General features: G+C 37.9%; 1 protein-coding gene across 1 annotated transcript in view; it reads left to right on the top strand.

The window, feature by feature from the left end:
• The window catches only part of hdac4 (histone deacetylase 4), a 293,108-nt gene that overhangs the window by 264,001 nt on the left and 12,177 nt on the right, over positions 1-16,930 (top strand). The window contains exons 23-24 of the mRNA XM_079822512.1: positions 2,366-2,484; positions 6,960-7,093. Coding sequence (XP_079678638.1) covers positions 2,366-2,484; positions 6,960-7,093 — 253 coding nt within the window. The remainder of the gene's footprint in view (positions 1-2,365; positions 2,485-6,959; positions 7,094-16,930) is intronic.

Here is a 16,930-nt window from a genome sequence, read left to right as displayed (position 1 = left end):
AAACATAATAAAAGCATCCAAAAATAGTCTATATGACTACTCTATTTTCAAAGACTTAAGTCATACAATAGCTTTAAAGGGAAAGTTCGGCTAAAAATAAAAATTACCCCATGATTAACGTAAGGTCAGTTAAGTTAAATATGGAAGTTCTGGTGGAAGCTAGATATTTTACTTTATAACGTGTTAAATATGGATATTTTTCTTACACAAACCCATCGCTTCGCTTCAGACGGCCTTTATTAACCCCCTAGAGCCGTGTGGAGCACTTTTATTATGGATGGATGCACTTTTTTGGGCTTCAAATTTTGGACTGCCATTATAAAGCTTGGAAGACCCAGGGCATTTTTTAATATAACTCAGACTGTATTTGTCTGAAAGAAGAATGTCATATACACCTAGGATGGCTTGAGGGTGAGTAAATCATGGGGTCATTTTCATTTTTGGGTGAACTATCCCTTTAACTGAAAATTAAGACACTGATAGTTTTGCTTAAAATGTCTTGGTCACCATTCACTTTTATTGTATGGATTAGAACAGCTTTAGCATTCTGCTATAAGCTTTTATGTTCCAGGGAATGACTTTTTTTTTTTTTTTTTTTTTTAAATGAAGGTCACATTAAAAACTTTAGTCTTGGAAATGTTATACCATGTATTCATACTTTATTGTTGCTACTTTTCAGATGCCTTTTATTCATAGACTTTATTGTATAACCCTTGTCCCAAACACAGACTTTCAGTCTTAAAACATGAAAATCCATTAAACCAAGAACAGTTGAAATATTATTTAATTGTCTGTATATTCACTGAACGGCCAAAAATAGAGTCTCTGTTTGGATTTAAATAGGTAAATGTTAAACTGTAACATTGTCTGTAGCCGCGTTTCCTTTACCCTTCACATTGCGCAAATTGAAATTGCGAATTAAAATACGGCCAATGGAAACACGCCAATTTCGCAAAAACTCCCTTATGTCGCAAAAATAATGACTCCGATCTGGTGTTTACATGTGCTGACTTTCAGTCGGAATCATTTTGTGACATGCGCACACAGTTTGTCTGCCGCATCAGATTCGCAACGTTAATATCGTGGATCAATAGTTCTGTGTTGGTAATTTTTATATTTATTTATTTTTCTGTGGGCGGACATGCAGTAGTTTAAACTAATTTATTTCCTATACAATGGCTATTTCAACAGCTGTGAATTATGAATGCGGAATCAAAATAAATGTAATTCATTCATTTTAAAAAACACAAAATTAAATATAAAATGCACCCAAATTATTAATTAAAACATAGGATGTATGGTGAAAAAAGACTGAAAGCATTCAAGATGTGCTCCGCATACTAGTACTAAACGCATAGATATTTCAGATGATTAAGGAAGGATGCCATAATCACAAAGGTATAAATATTAACAAAAGTAATTAAAGTAGACGGTGGTTAATGCTACTTAACCAATTTGAAGCAGTTGTTTAACTTTTTTTTTTTTCTAACTTACGAGAAACAAAATATGTCGACACGTCCTCTCCAGCTGCTTGAATGTTCCCCGTTGCAAAGGCAACTCTCAACGGCCGCCAGGACTTATCGAGTTTAAAAGCTATTCATTATTTGTTGTAAAGTTTAAGAATCACCTCAGAAAAATGTATTCTTCTGTCAGGCCCAGTTGAAGCCCAGGTCAAACGCTGTCAAGATGAGATGCTGTAGCTAGGCTATGTCTGTGTCATTATTCCAACAGCATGTTCATAACATGTTACGAAATAAAAAGTTTAATACCTCAGAAAAATTAACTTTCCTCTCTTGTCAACATTAGCCTGGTGTGAGCGCGGCGCGCACTATATATCCCGTCACAGAAAGACGTGCACTGAAAGTAACGGATCAGGTCGTTTACATGGTGGAATTTTTTGTTTGATCGGTTCATGAAAAGGTTTATCCCACTCCTTTGAAACCGATTACAATTTCATTCGGTTTGGGCATTTTTATTCCGATTGAGGTGTTTATATGGAGCTTTTTCATTCGGGTTGTACTTTTAAACCGATTACAGTGCTCCATGTAAACGCACCTATTGTCATCCTGGAATATGGCCATGATGTGCCTTCTATGATGTCCAAATTCTCATGTGATGCATGTATCCACTAATGGACATTGTTATTAGATTAAACCAGGGAAAGTGTGTTTTAGGAGGGTTTATTTTCTACATCCAGAGGGAGAAAAGTGCCCATGGTTGGAAAAAACATCTATAAATATCTCCACCGAAGAAAGTAAATAATAAAACGTTGGGGGAAAATGATGGTGAATAAATAATGACTTTCATTTTTGGCTGAACTATTCCTTTCCGAAACTCATGCGGTCTTGTTTTTGTCTTTCTAAAGGACGGTGGTGATGCCGATTGCGAATGAGTTCGCTCCAGACGTGGTGTTGGTTTCTTCAGGCTTCGACGCTGTGGAGGGTCACCCGCCACCTCTGGGAGGATACAAACTCACGGCCAAATGTAAGTGTTCTGCGTTTCCCTGTACTTAGGGAGATTCTCATGGAATGAAGCGGTTCAGAGCAAAAAGATGAGTCATTGACGTGGAAGTCAGCCTTTGTCCCACTCCTCTCTTTTTCTCGCTCATTTCTCATGTCTAAATGCTTTCATTTCAGTCACATTTATCATGTGCTAATACCACAAAAACAAGAGACCACACTCTTGTGTGCAAAGTCTAATCCCTAAAGGGAGGGATTGTACCAGTCATCCTTTCTCATACTTCCAGATCCCTGATGTTTTTCCCTTTTTTTTTCTTCCATGTGTTCGAAATATCAAGATGGCATTCCAGGCTCGTTTCTAAATCAAACATTTAATGATTATACAGCACTTGTTATTGGGATCCAAAAGGCTGCTTTTATCCTGTTAGAGGGATCATAAGGCCAGCTCTTGTAGATTACATCTTCTGCTGAAAGCTGTCCATATGTCAGTGCAAAGTAGAAACACTGTTCGCTCGAAACATTTGCCCAGAGTCTAAAGAAAGACAGGTTGTCCGGTCTGAATTTGCACCATTCTTGCATGTAAAAGTGAACTTTAATCAGATTTATTCCATCTGCTGATCTGAGAATGATTCGATCTGTGCTGGCGTTTGTTTTTCATTTTTCTGCGTATCTTAAAGGAATAAGTCACCCATGAATTATTTCTGCCGTTATCTCACCCTATTGTCGTTTCAAACTTCTTATGCTGTTTTTATCTTGTTAGTCTGACAGTTCATAGTAACCAAATGTGACATCTAAAAAGGACAAAAAAACAAATACACATTATTTGTACGCCTTATGTCAAGTCTGAAGTCATTACGTGTAAGGAACTAAATTAAATACATTTTTATTTGCTTATCTTCCTCTCTACAAGAGCTCATAAAAGCATCAAATTGAAATATGGTGTCTTTAGACTAGTTTCAGCCAGTTTGGCGTCATTGACAGCAAACACATTTGTTTTTTGTGTGTCATAACCAAACCGTTTTTTACATGTTTTATTTTACAGATTTTTTTAAATCCTTTTTTATGTAAAGCACTTTAAATTACCATTGTATATGAAATATTCTATATAAATAAACTGGCCTTGCCTAAATAACGTCTTAGAATTTGGTTTTGTTTCTCACATAGAGCTATCATGTGACTTCAGGAGGCTTGAAATATAGCGCACAAGTCGTGCAATCTACTTTTAATAATGATTTTTGGAGTAGACGTGGTCATCATGAACTGGACAAGAGCTTCGTAAACATTCTCCAGATTATTTTTTTTGTGTGTTCCCATAAAAAACGAGTTTGGAACGACACAAGGATAACTGGTTATATTCCTCTCTACCAGAACTCACAAATATTGGGTTCTAATTATAGCACCTTTTGACTAGTTTGCCACATTTACCGTCATTGACATAAATGCTATTAGCAGACATCCCACCATTTATTATATTATATTAATAATATTATATTAATTATATTATATTTAGTGCTTTCAAGCGATTAATCGCATCAAAAATGTTTGTTTACAAAATATATGTGTGTGTGTACTGTGTATAGTTATGTATATATAAATACACACACATTAATGTATGTGTATGAGAACATTGTTATATTTATATAAAACATATTTGTATTTATACATGCTATTAAATTATATAAATATATATATATACAGTATGCATGTGTGTGTGTGTGTGTGTGTGTGTGTGTGTGTGTGTGTGTGTGTGTGTGTGTGTGTGTGTGTGTGTGTGTGTGTGTGTGTGTGTGTGTGTGTGTGTGTGTGTGTGTGTGTGTGTGTGTGTGTGTGTGTGTGTGTGTGTGTGTGTGTGTGTGTGTGTCTTCAAATATACATAATAACTATACACAATACACACACATATATTATGTAAACACAAACTTTAATTTTGGATGTGATTTATTACGATTAATCGTTTGACAGCCCTATATATTATATTAATTATATTATATTAATTCATTCGCGCAAGCCACATAACACAAGTTTGTTCAACATTTGAAACGCATGATAAAACTGCATATATGCAGGGCTCGACATTAAGCCTGTTCACACGCTTGTCCTTCGGACAAGTAAATCTCTCATTCACTTGTCCGAGTAAAACATTTGCTTGTCCGGATTTTTTTTGTAAATATAATCTATTCTGAAGCAATATTCTCACCAGTGTTTAATCAGCTTTGACATATTTAAATATGCATATTTGTCATATTTGTACCTTTTTATAAAGGGCATTTTTCCATAATCTTATTAAATATAGGATATGCTTCAGCTTTCCTTTTATATTCTTAAATTTGATCTATAAATTAAATTGGAATAAGACACTATAGGCTGTTACCAATCGAATTAAATAATTCACACTGAAAGATTACAATTGCATTAAATAATGTTATGAGATTATTTTAAATATTTCTGAATAAATAAGAAATGTTGGAAAGATGAAACTAAACCACCAGTAGGTGGCAGCATGTGACCGTCTTAATGAGCGAGTCATTGAGTCGATTCAGTGAAACGGCTGAATCATTCAAGAATTTGGCGGTCGTTTACGAATAGGCCATTGAATCTTTGATTCAACCGATTCATTAAAACGCTGAATCATTCACTAACACACACTATTGCTGTGAGATGTGTTACGGTTCTGCTGTGATATTTGTTGGAACTATTTTCGCTGCTGAAATAGAACAAAAACAGTCCATATTCCTTCTAAAATGTAAGTGACCTAATGTTAAATAATTGTTTATGGAACTGGCGTATGAAATCAGTGTCATTTTCAGTCGTGATGGTATTCAGGAAAACAATGTATCATATGTTATAAATATAAAAACTGCACAATTTTAACTGTGTATGTTAACTGAGTTTCTGTGTGTGAGCGGCGCTCATTTGTTTTCGATTTTCTCCTCGAGAGGCTGCTCGAGCCTCAACAGCACAGCCTTGTTAACGTCAGTTCGTTGTTTATTATCCACTATCGATCTCCACTTACACTGAATGCAGAATTATTCTTGCACTTTGGTGATTCCCTAGTTATTTTTTGTTTTGACGTTTTAACCAGGATACTTGTCCATCGGGCAAGTAAAATTGTTTTTCACTTGCCCCTTCAAAAAAATCCACTTGTCCCGGACAAGCGGACAAGTGTTAATGTCGAGCCCTGATATGGTTGTGTCTTGGCAAGTCAATATACCACATGTGTGGTAATATGTCTTGGTTGACCATTTGTGATCAGATCTCTGAATATCACCTTAATACCAGGTGGAAACAGGGTTTCTCTCTCACACGCTCGATTTCCAGGATATTGTATATAATTTGCAGACGTCAATATGCGGGAGACTCCCAGATAGTTCCGGGAGAGGTGGGATGTCTGCATAAGTTTTTGCAAGTTTTAACCAAAGTTCACCGTTTCACCAACTTTGGCGTCATTGACAGAAAGCACCATTGTCATAACTGAACATTTAGTTTTTCATTATATTGAGTCATAAATAATGGTTTTGTTTCCTCACACAAAGCTTTCATATGACTTCAGGAGACCTGAAATATACTGTGAACTTAGTCACCATGAACTGCCGTTGTGTGGACAAGAGCTTCCTAAACGTTCTCCAAATTTCAACTTTTGTGTTCCCATAAAGAATTATGAGTTTGGAATGAACCCCGGAACATTCCTCACTACCAGAACTCACAAAAAAAACGTTATCATCATTGACGGCAAACGGCATTAGTTATGGCATGTCTTAACTGCACTGATTTGAAGAAGAATTAGGTTTTTCAGTGAATTACATCTTCCAAAGCTATTGAAAAACTTCAGAAGACATCTTTTACCATGCTTTTTGGGGTGGATGTGGTCACGATGAATTGTCGTCGTATGGAAAAGAGCAGCGTACAAATTCTCCAAATGTCTCGTTTTGTGTTCCCATACAAATTAACAGCATACAAGTTTGGAACGTCATGAGGGTGCATAAAGAACACAACGTTTGTGTGTTGGGAGTACTATTCCTTTAAGTGCAAGCACATTATGCGCATAATTATTCAAAGTAGTTGCAGTTCTGATGTAATTTGTGTTGCATTTTAATATGATGCACAAAGTTTGTATGAGGTTCTGTGTGGACGGTTCCTTCTCTTATGGACTTTAGACGTGTTGAAGAACATCCCATTGGGCCATGCCGTGCCAGTGAAGAATTAAGGGAGGGAGGTATAGTCGGATACATATATTCAAACAAAGATCAAAAGATGCCTGAAGCCAAAATACTAAGCCACATTTATTAAAATTAAACCTGCCTCGTATTATATGTTCAGGCCCAGTAAATCCAGAGTGTCGTCTTTTTAACGGAGAGAATGTGATGTAATACTGTCTTTTTCCCCCTCTCCATCTCTTACATTTTTTTCTTCATCTCTGATTCCTTTGATCAAAGGCCAGCCACCGGTTTCTGAGCAAGCTCTATAACCCCCACTTGTATTTCCTGTCTCCCCCTTTGGCAGGTTTTGGCTACCTGACCAAGCAGCTGATGGGACTGGCCGGCGGCCGGCTGGTGCTCGCGCTGGAGGGGGGTCACGACCTCACCGCCATTTGCGATGCCTCCGAAGCATGTGTTTCTGCTTTACTTGGAAACGAGGTAAGAGCAGATTGGAGATCAGACGGGGAGGGTGACTCGGGGATGGACGGGGCTTTATGAATGGAGGAAAAGATGAAGGGATTTTACAGAATGACCGCATCCTCCAATATTCAATAAGATGGATTTTTTTTTCCCAGCTGAGCCAGCCATTCAGGTTTTACTTGTCTTGAGAGAAACATTCATAGTTTTAAAGGTGAAGTCATTTCTGCAGTACTAATGACACTGAACAGAACTGGAAAAATTATGTCTGTTCTAGTTTCAAACAGTTTTGTGTGTGTGTGCTTTTTTGTTTTATTTTATATATAATAAATTTTTATAGGAAACTGGAATGTTGACAGGTTGAGTGTGTAATTTATTTATTTTTATTATTAAATGAAAAATAATACTTATAAATAAAACAGTAAATAAACTCCACTTTGCTGTGAATTTTTTTATTTTATTTATATTATATACAGTGGGGAGAACAAGTATTTGATACACTGCCGATTTTGCAGGTTTGCCCACTTACAAAGCATATAGAAGTCTGTCATTTTTATCATAGGTACACTTCAACTGTGAGTGACGGAAAAAATCCAGAAAATCACATTGTATGATTTTTAAGTAATTAATTTGCATTTCATTGCATGACATAAGTATTTGATACATCAGAAAAGCAGAACTTAATACTTGGTACAGAAACCTTTGTTATGCCATTACAGAGATCATATGTTTCCTGTAGTTCTTGACCAGGTTTGCGCACACTGCAGCAGGGATTTTGGCCCTCTCCATACAGACCTTCTCCAGATCCTTCAGGTTTCGGGGCTGTAGCTGGGCAATACGGACTTTCAGCTCCCTCTAAAGATTTCCTATTGGGTTCAGCTCTGGAGACTGGCTAGGCCACTCCAGGACCTTGAGATGCTTCTTCCATCTACATGTCATCATTGGGATCGGTCATTCAGAAACATGGCTTTTCCTATCACTGCTATGCCGACGACACTCAACTCTACTTCTCATTTCAACCTGATGATCCGATGATCCATCGGTTGGTGTTCGTATCGCTGCCTGCCTAACAGACATTTCAGCCTGGATGAAGGAACATCACCTGCAACTCAACCTTGCAAAGACAGAACTACTTATGGTCTCAGCCAAACCAGCACTGCATCACAATCTCTCCATTCAGCTAGGTTCATCAACCATAACTCCGTCCAGGACAGCCAGGAACCTTGGGGTTGTGATTGATGATCAGCTAAAATTCACTGACCACATCACTGCAACAACCCGGTCCTGCAGATTTGCACTATTCAACATTAGGAAGATTAGACCCTTCCTCTCAGATCATGCCACACAACTACTGGTACAAGCTCTTGTTCTCTCCAGACTGGACTACTATAATGCTCTTCTAGCGGGCCTTCCGGCATGCACTATCAAACCCTTGCAACTGATCCAGAATGCAGCGGCGAGGTTGGTCTTTAATGAGCCGAAGAGAGCGCACGTCACGCCTCTCTTCATCAGTCTGCACTGGCTACCAATAGCCGCTCGCATTAAATTCAAGGCACTGGTGCTCGCCTTCAAAACAACCACTGGCTCTGCACCAATATACCTAAACTCACTTGTTCAGACTTACACACCCTCCAGGAACTTGCGTTCTGCCAGTGAACGACGCCTTGTGGTGCCATACCAGAGAGGCATGAAATCGCTGTCACGGACCTTTTCCTGGACCGTTCCCACCTGGTGGAATGACCTGCCTCTCAATTCGTGCGGCCGAGTCTGTAGCCATTTTCAAAAAACGTCTAAAGACACATCTCTTCCAGCAACACCTGACCAATCAAGAATAGCACTTATCATTCTATTCATTGTCTGTCTGTCTAATTTATTTAAAAAAATTAATAAAAATTCTGTTCTGTGCTAGATTAACTGAGACTTGTTACAGCACTTGCATGCTGTTGATATTGTTGCCCTTGACTGCTCTAGTTGCTTCTATTGCCCTCATTTGTAAGTCGCTTTGGATAAAAGCGTCTGCTAAATGACTAAATGTAAATGTCTTACGGAGCCACTCCTTAGTTGCCCTGGCTGTGTGTTTCGGTCGTTGTCGTGCTGGAAGACCCAGCCACGTCTCATCTTCAATGCTCTTACTGAGGGAAGGAGGTTGTTAGCCAAGATCTCGCGATACATGGCCCCATCCAGCCTCCCCTCAATACGGTGCAGTTGTCCTGTCCCCTTTGCAGAAAAGCATCCCCAAAGAATGATGTTTCCACCTCTATGCTTCACGGTTGGGATGGTGTTCTTGGGGTTGTACTCATCCTTCTTCTTCCTCCAAACACGACGACTGGAGTTTAGACCATAAAGCTCTATTTTTGTCTCATCAGACCACATGACCTTCTCTCATTCCTCCTCTGGATCATCCAGATGGTCATTGGCAAACTTCAGAGGGGCCTGGACATGCGCTGGCTTGAGCAGGGGGACCTTGCATGCGCTGCAGGATTTTAATCCATGACGGCGTAGTGTGTTACTAATGGTTTTCTTTGAGACTGGTCCCAGCTCTCTTCAGGTCATTGACCAGGTCCTGCCATGTAGTTCTGGGCTGATCCCTCACCTTCCTCATGATCATTGATGCCCCACACGGTGAGATCTTGCATGGTGCCCCAGACCGAGGGAGATTGACTGTCATCTTGATCTTCTTCCATTTTCTAATAATTGCGCCAACAGTTGTTGCCTTCTCACCAAGCTGCTTGCCTTTTGTCTTGTAGCCCATCCCAGCCTTGTGCAGGTCTACAATTTTATCCCTGATGTCTTTACACAGCTCTCTGGTCTTGGCCATTGTGGAGAGGTTGGAGTCTGTTTGTCGACAGGTGTCTTTTATACAGGTAACAAGTTCAAACAGGTGCAGTTAATACAGGTAATGAGCGGAGAACATGAGGGCTTCTTAAAGAAAAACTAACAGGTCTGTGAGAGCCGGAATTCTTACTGGTTGGTAGGTGATCAAATTTTTACGTCATGCAATAAAATGCAAATTAATTATTTAAAATCATACAATGTGATTTCCTGGATTTTTTTTTTAAGATTTCGTCTCTCACAGTTGAAGTGTACCTTTGATAAATTACAGACCTCTAGATGCTTTGTAAGTAGGAGAAACCTGCAAAATCGGCAGTGAATCAAATACTTGTTCTCCCCACTGTATATCATTTATAAGAAAGTGGTTTAGTTTTTGTATTATTAAGATTTCTGTAACACGATACACTTACAATATACAATAACAATTCATTAGTTAACATTAGTTAATGCACTGTGAGTAAATATGAACAAACAAATGAACAACTGTATTTTTATTAACTAACATTAGCAAAGATTAATATCAAATGTATTGCTCAATGTTCATGTTAGATGATACATTAATTAAGGTTAATGAATGAGATCGTAATGTAAAGTGTTACCAAGATTTCTTTGAGACCCATTTACAGCAACTAATGTATTTTATTGCATTATTTTTGTGAGTTAAATAACCATTTTAATAACCATTAATCCATTAAATAACCATTTTTTGAAAATGAGTCAAAAAGCATTCCTGTGCAGTCTTAACAGTTGGTCTATATTGGACATTGTGTTGAGTCAGGGTGTCATCTTCAGCCTTTTTTCACTGTGCAGAGTCCCACTTCATGAATTTTGTCTTTTAAGGCAGTGTGTCAAGTTAAACATATGAGTTTCACAAAAGAATCTCAAGTCCCATCATGTAAGAAACTAGCTGACTTTGAGAGCAATACTTCTGCATAGCCATTCTGCATGCTGGCCAAATTTGGCAAATTCTGTCTCACTGGCCCTGTGCCTTCTTCTGAAGCCCTGTCCTCTGTCCTCCCACCCAGCTTTTGTATCGGGTGTCACAGACTAGATATTTGTCAGGGTGTGTATTTAGCAGCACACCCTTTGTGCTGGCCAGCCACCAAGGTTCAGCTGACACAGTCATAGTCCAGTCTGAGGGTGGGAGTGAAAGAATAGCGAACGCTTCACTGTCCGCACATGGAGAAACAAGACAAATGAAGCTTTAGGGCGTCATTTATCCACTTGTCTCTGTGTCAGAGGAAGAATCATTTCTTTTATGTTCCCATCTGTCATCTTCACTGCTATTCTTTCTCTTCATCTTCTTCATTCAGGATATTTTCTTTCTCTTTCTAAATCAAATACGTTCTCATTTTGGCTCTGCTTTGCTGTCTAAACAGCAGCTTAAATGAACCTCTTAAGTGATTTAGAACACTGTACATAGACGCAACTTATTGCATCCATCCTCAATTGATTTCAATAGCATTTGATATTGGCATGTTGCTAAGTTAAAGCAATATTCTAACCAGTAAAAATTACATGGCACAACCAAATATTGGTTGTGATACCTGAAAACAGGGCCTTTCTAGCCATTTTTACGGCTTATTCCTAAATCCTTATTGGCACCCCCCAGCCAAATCTTAAAAAGCAACATAGTATTACTGGGATTCATTTTAATCCTTATTAACAAATACATACACATAGTGCAGGGCGGTATACCGGTTCATACCGAATAACAGTATTTATTTTTGTCATGATATGAATTTTGATGATACCGCAGCGCTTCACTGTTTAAGAGGGGTGCCGTTTCACTTTTGCACAGTAGTGAGAGCACAGCTGAGATCGCATCACAGCCTATGGCTGAATCCGAAATCGCCCCCTAAAGCCTCATTCACTATTCCCTACGTTATCCACTTGTATTGTTCACTTGAAAGAGTGAATGAAAACGAGTCAGTGAATTGTTGTGTGTACATCGGCTGTACACTCGTTATTGCGGTGCAATGTGAGATTGAATGAGTAGACTCAACGTCCTAACTGCTTTATTCTTTCTGTGTTAAACTGATACGTGTCGTTTGTTCAGAGACTGTAGTGCACGTAAATGTATTGAAAATATCCTTAGACTTTTTAAATGTTCGTCCGCGTTTCTCCCTCGTTTTGCCAGTTTGTTGTTATATAGGGTTAGATTTTTAAAATGCTTAAGGTGCCCTCTGTTTTCATATTTTAATATTCATGTGTCTGTAATGAGCGTGTTGCAGGTCTGTTTTATTGGTTGTTGCCTCCCCACAGCATCATTTTGTGGGGCTTTGCAAACCTGTATTAACTCTAGTGTGGAAATTTTCTACAATATTCGCTCGTCATGACAGTTAAATAGGGCATTCTAGTCAATCTACTGCAGTATTTCCTCTCTCAATTAGTAGAAAATGTGGTTAACACCCGGTCATGCATAGGGGGGGAAAAATACTATCATATACCGTGAAACCGATATAATTTAGAAAAATACAGTGAGATAAATTTTTGGTCATACCACCCAGCACTGCATACACATATCATTTGGAAATGTAATCTTTATTAACAGATATATACAAATACAATTTGAAAATGTTTCCAAATTTACTGCAAACTATGTATAAAAGCTTGATCAGTCACATGAAAGTAACAAGAATAAATATTGATTCAGTGCGGTCTTTGTTACTCATTGACGCTCGAACTTCCCCTTTAAATAACGCGACGCTATGCCCTATGACACTGCTTGCATTAAGCACTATTAGAACTGAATGAATCGATTCAGTATTTCGACACCATCCGTTAAGATGCGTTAAATTCGACAAAGCGGTTTAATAAAGGATGTATTAATGTAGATGAATTAGCACATTTTATCATACAATCTTTGAATTGGCCGTTAAAGTTTTATATGGGACAATTACAAAACACACGGATCCTTTAACAATGTATTGGCGCAAAAACCTTTTGGAGGTGCAAGTAAGAGAAGAAAGCTTTATAGAGTCAAAATACAATAATATCATGATGCTAAACTGAGTGTGATTAGCCTATATCTTGCTCTACAATGCACACTGAGCAATATTACGCTATCTGCATCGTGATTTCTCGACTGTCACAAATACGGTTTTATTGTACCTGGGGTTTTTTTAAATTGGCCTTTAAATTTAGCTTTATTTTATGGTTAAAAAAGCGTTACCTTGATAAAAAAGGTTAAACCTTAAAAAAGGTTCTTTATAGCGTAGAAAGGTACTTTAGACTATAAAATGGTTAGGACAAAATGGTTCTTTACGCAAAACGGTTTCTCATGGAACCAAAAATGGTTCTTCTATGGCATCGCCGTGAAAACCCCTTAGTTCTTCCTGGCACCTTTATTGTTAAGAGTGATATGCCTAAAAACGGCCATGCCTGAAAATATTGCCAGCCTACGATCTCCATTCTTTTCATGGTCTCTTCCAGAGTGTCTCTCTCTAACTGTTTGACGTAACAATCAACTAGTTGTTTAGGGTTTTTAATGTTTAGGTCAAATGCTTTGTTTTATCACTAAGCAAAATTGTATCCTTCATGATATGAGCCCTTTAAAAATAGTTTGATTAAATAAATAGAATTAGAAAGCAAAGTAAGGACAGATTGCAGGTCTGTTGAAGTCGCTTTTTGCATTTAATGTTTTCTTAAGAATTAATCAAGCCCTCATGTTGACTTTATAAAATAGAGTTGTCAGTCATACTTTGTCTGATGATCCGTTTGACAGAATTGCATACAAAAACAGTTTAAAGTTAATTGACAGGCCTTCGGACCTCAGAAATCGTGTGTATTTTGAGAGTGCAGAGTTGACTTCTATTGATTATTAGACCCATTGAGCCTCTAAAACCCAGATCCCAGCCTATGTGTATCCCGACATTTACACTTGTGCTGAGTTTATACGGCTTTCTCAGCTTATCTGAGCACTGGGAGTTTGTGTTCAGAGCAGGGCTCAATCATTTTGCCACTTACGGTCAGATGAGAGGACGGGCCTCATTCCTGGTGTTATTGAAGCTCTAGAGGCAAGCCTGTAAATGCATTCCTGGAACAGTAAAAGTGAGCTGTCTCCACTCCGTTTCGTGGGATGAGAGGAAAATAAACAGGATGATGAGACTATATTGGTTGTGTGCTCTCTGTGACTTCTGCATCAGAAATTAGATGTTGATTAGTTCTGACACTAGTTGACACGTTTGGTATACTACAGAGATTTCAGCTGTACAGTAAAAAGAGTAATATGCTGAAAAAAATATACTATTTTATACTCCAGTCTTCAGAAATCTTTCTAATTTGCTGCTCAAGGAACATTTCTTATTATTGTCAATGTCAATATGCTGCTTAATATTTTTGTGGAAACTGTAAAAGTCTTTACTGTCACTTTTGATTTATTGTAAAAAAAAAAAAATTTTTTTTAAATCATACTCACCCCAAACTTTTTTATATATTAACATATACTAATCAAGCTCACCAGGTTTGATAACCGGTTACATTTTCTTAAATTTTTTTTGCCTATTTCTTGTAGCTTTTTGTTTTGTTTTGTTTTATAACTGTTTTTTGAATATTATTATTAAGTGTCAGCTCATTAATTAAAGAATAATATTAAATTATATAATATAATGTAATATTTAAATATTATTTCTAATAATATAATTATAAATATATAAAATATATAATTATAAATATTTCTAATAATATAAATATAATATCATTTCTAATAATTTTTACTAGGGCCGTCACTGTTAATGCATGCGATTTAATTTTAAAATCCTTAACTTATAAAAAAATTTTTAACGCAAACACATTACAGAAGTATGTGAAACTGCGTCATTAACGTAATTTTCATCACGCAGTTAGATGATCTTCGAAGTCGGGAGTTTTTTCACAATCACGCTGAGCATCTACAGCACCTGTAACCCTGTGAGGAGGAAATGTCCATTCTAACTCTTTAACTCGATTCTGCTTCTCTGTTTGTGATCAGGCCATTTTAAGCCGTTAAACTCTGGGAAAGTTTTCAGTGAACCAGAAATCGAATTCACTCAAACAGTCCAAAACAGCGCTAATGTAAAGAAGGCCAGGCTGATTACATCAGAGATAGCAGAGAGAATAGAGACTCACATTGCGTTTTTAGTCAATTGTTCGTTCCAGTGTGTGCTTTGCTTTAACCACTTCAGCTCTGCACCCCCCACCCACCCGTGGGTCCAATATTGCATCATCATAATCATTTGAAAAAATCTATAAGTTGTGCAGCACAAAACTAGACATATATGGTATTGTTTGAAAGATTAGAGTCTCAGCTTTCTTGATAACCCAATCACATTTGCATTTATGTTACATAGAATAAGATAATAAGGTCTGAATTTGACACCCCCCCCCCCTCACAATGACCCCCCCCCCCCCCCCCCTTGAGAAAATCATATGAATAATATTACATTTAATATTTATATCACACAAACTCACCAAAAATAGACAAGTCATATATCAAATGAAAGCTCTCACCCTAAAGAATATTATTTCACCGACAGCACTTTACAGTAACGTTATTATCAAAAGAATCACAAAGATGGAAATTACTCCTTTCAACAAGCAAACACATGAGTCATATTCCTGTTGGGATCACTTCTGTCTTGTGTAGCTACTACCCTCAAACGCTATATCCGCTCGTTCCGAAGGTTGTTTTCTTCCAAATGAGACCGTTTTCACATGTCTGTGAGCATGCATGGCCAAACCACACTGTAATATGTCACCGATGTCCAGATCATTTGTAAGTCGCTTTGGATAAAAGCGTCTGCTAAATGACTAAATGTAAATTTAAATGTCTGACAACAAACAAACCGTGTGTGTGTGCGTGCGCACGCAAACCGTGTGTGTGAGATCACTGATCTCACGCTGCATTCATGTACAGACACACAGTACATTCACGTTGTTTCCACACACACTCGGGAAGGATAATGTTTGATTGGTCCTGTGTACGTTGTTATGATTAGTAATCGTAGGTTTATGCAGTCAAAGCGGTTGATTTAGGAGTTTTTTGGCGGTATCGCAGCTTGACTCGGCTAAAATGAAAGCGATCTCGTTGTTGTTGCTCTGTACACACACTATACACTGTGAATTCTGTAACTTTTTTATGTCATATGTTTTTTCATAGGTGCTTAGGTGTGTATAAATTGATTATATTATATAATTATATGGACTCCTTATATTTGGTTTCCTTTTGGAGTCTCCAATGATCCTTGAAGCTTGCAGAAAATACAGTTTTCTGATTGTTTACTTTGCTGGATATAGCAAATGATGACAAAATGAATGTGTTTAATGAGATAAAATGGTGTATTCTTAATTTTACGATGTGTTACGAAATGTAATCGATTGACAGCCCTAATTTTTTACCATTATTTGTATTTATATATTCTATTAATAATTATATTTTTATAACTTTGTCTGTATATTATGGATGGATGGATACAAATGAGCAGCTAGTGTGAAGCTTACATGTAAATGGGATAGGAATTAACATTTTCTCTTACCCACAAGGCACTGTGTCTCCACAGTAACAAGCTTGTCAGAAAATATATGCACTAACTGATCTGGACCTGTTTGCTTTTAGAGTAGAACCACGTACTGGCAGTCTTAATGCAATAATCATAATCAGTTTACCTGCGCAAGCATTCGGTCGGTGGCAGACTGTGAGTCTGCAGGCCCGGCTGGCGCTGCCTTCATCTCCAGTTTGCCCCATGGGAAGGTTTGTTGTCATAGCAGGAAAAGGATAGAGGAGACAGAGGCATTGAGCAAGCAAAACTGCTCAGTAAGGGCCCGTTTCAGCTGCCTATCGAGTGCACTCCCTGGGGGGATGTTCAGATGGGGCTCAGAGTATCTCACGCTCGCTCTCTTCCCTTTCAGCTTGCAGACGCTACCAGCGGCCCATCTGAAAGCAGTTATCTTCACACCTCTCTCAGACAGGGTCACTGACAGCCAGAGAGACAGAGGCAGACTTAAAGTAATCAAAGGAAATTAGGAAGCACAAAGTACAGAGGAAGC

Source organism: Gobio gobio (genome assembly GCF_949357685.1).
Source record: "Gobio gobio genome assembly, chromosome: 7".
Classification (NCBI taxonomy): Eukaryota; Metazoa; Chordata; class Actinopteri; order Cypriniformes; family Gobionidae; genus Gobio; species Gobio gobio.
Note: the sequence above shows the minus strand (reverse complement) of the source record. Positions and strands in the feature narration are given on the sequence as shown.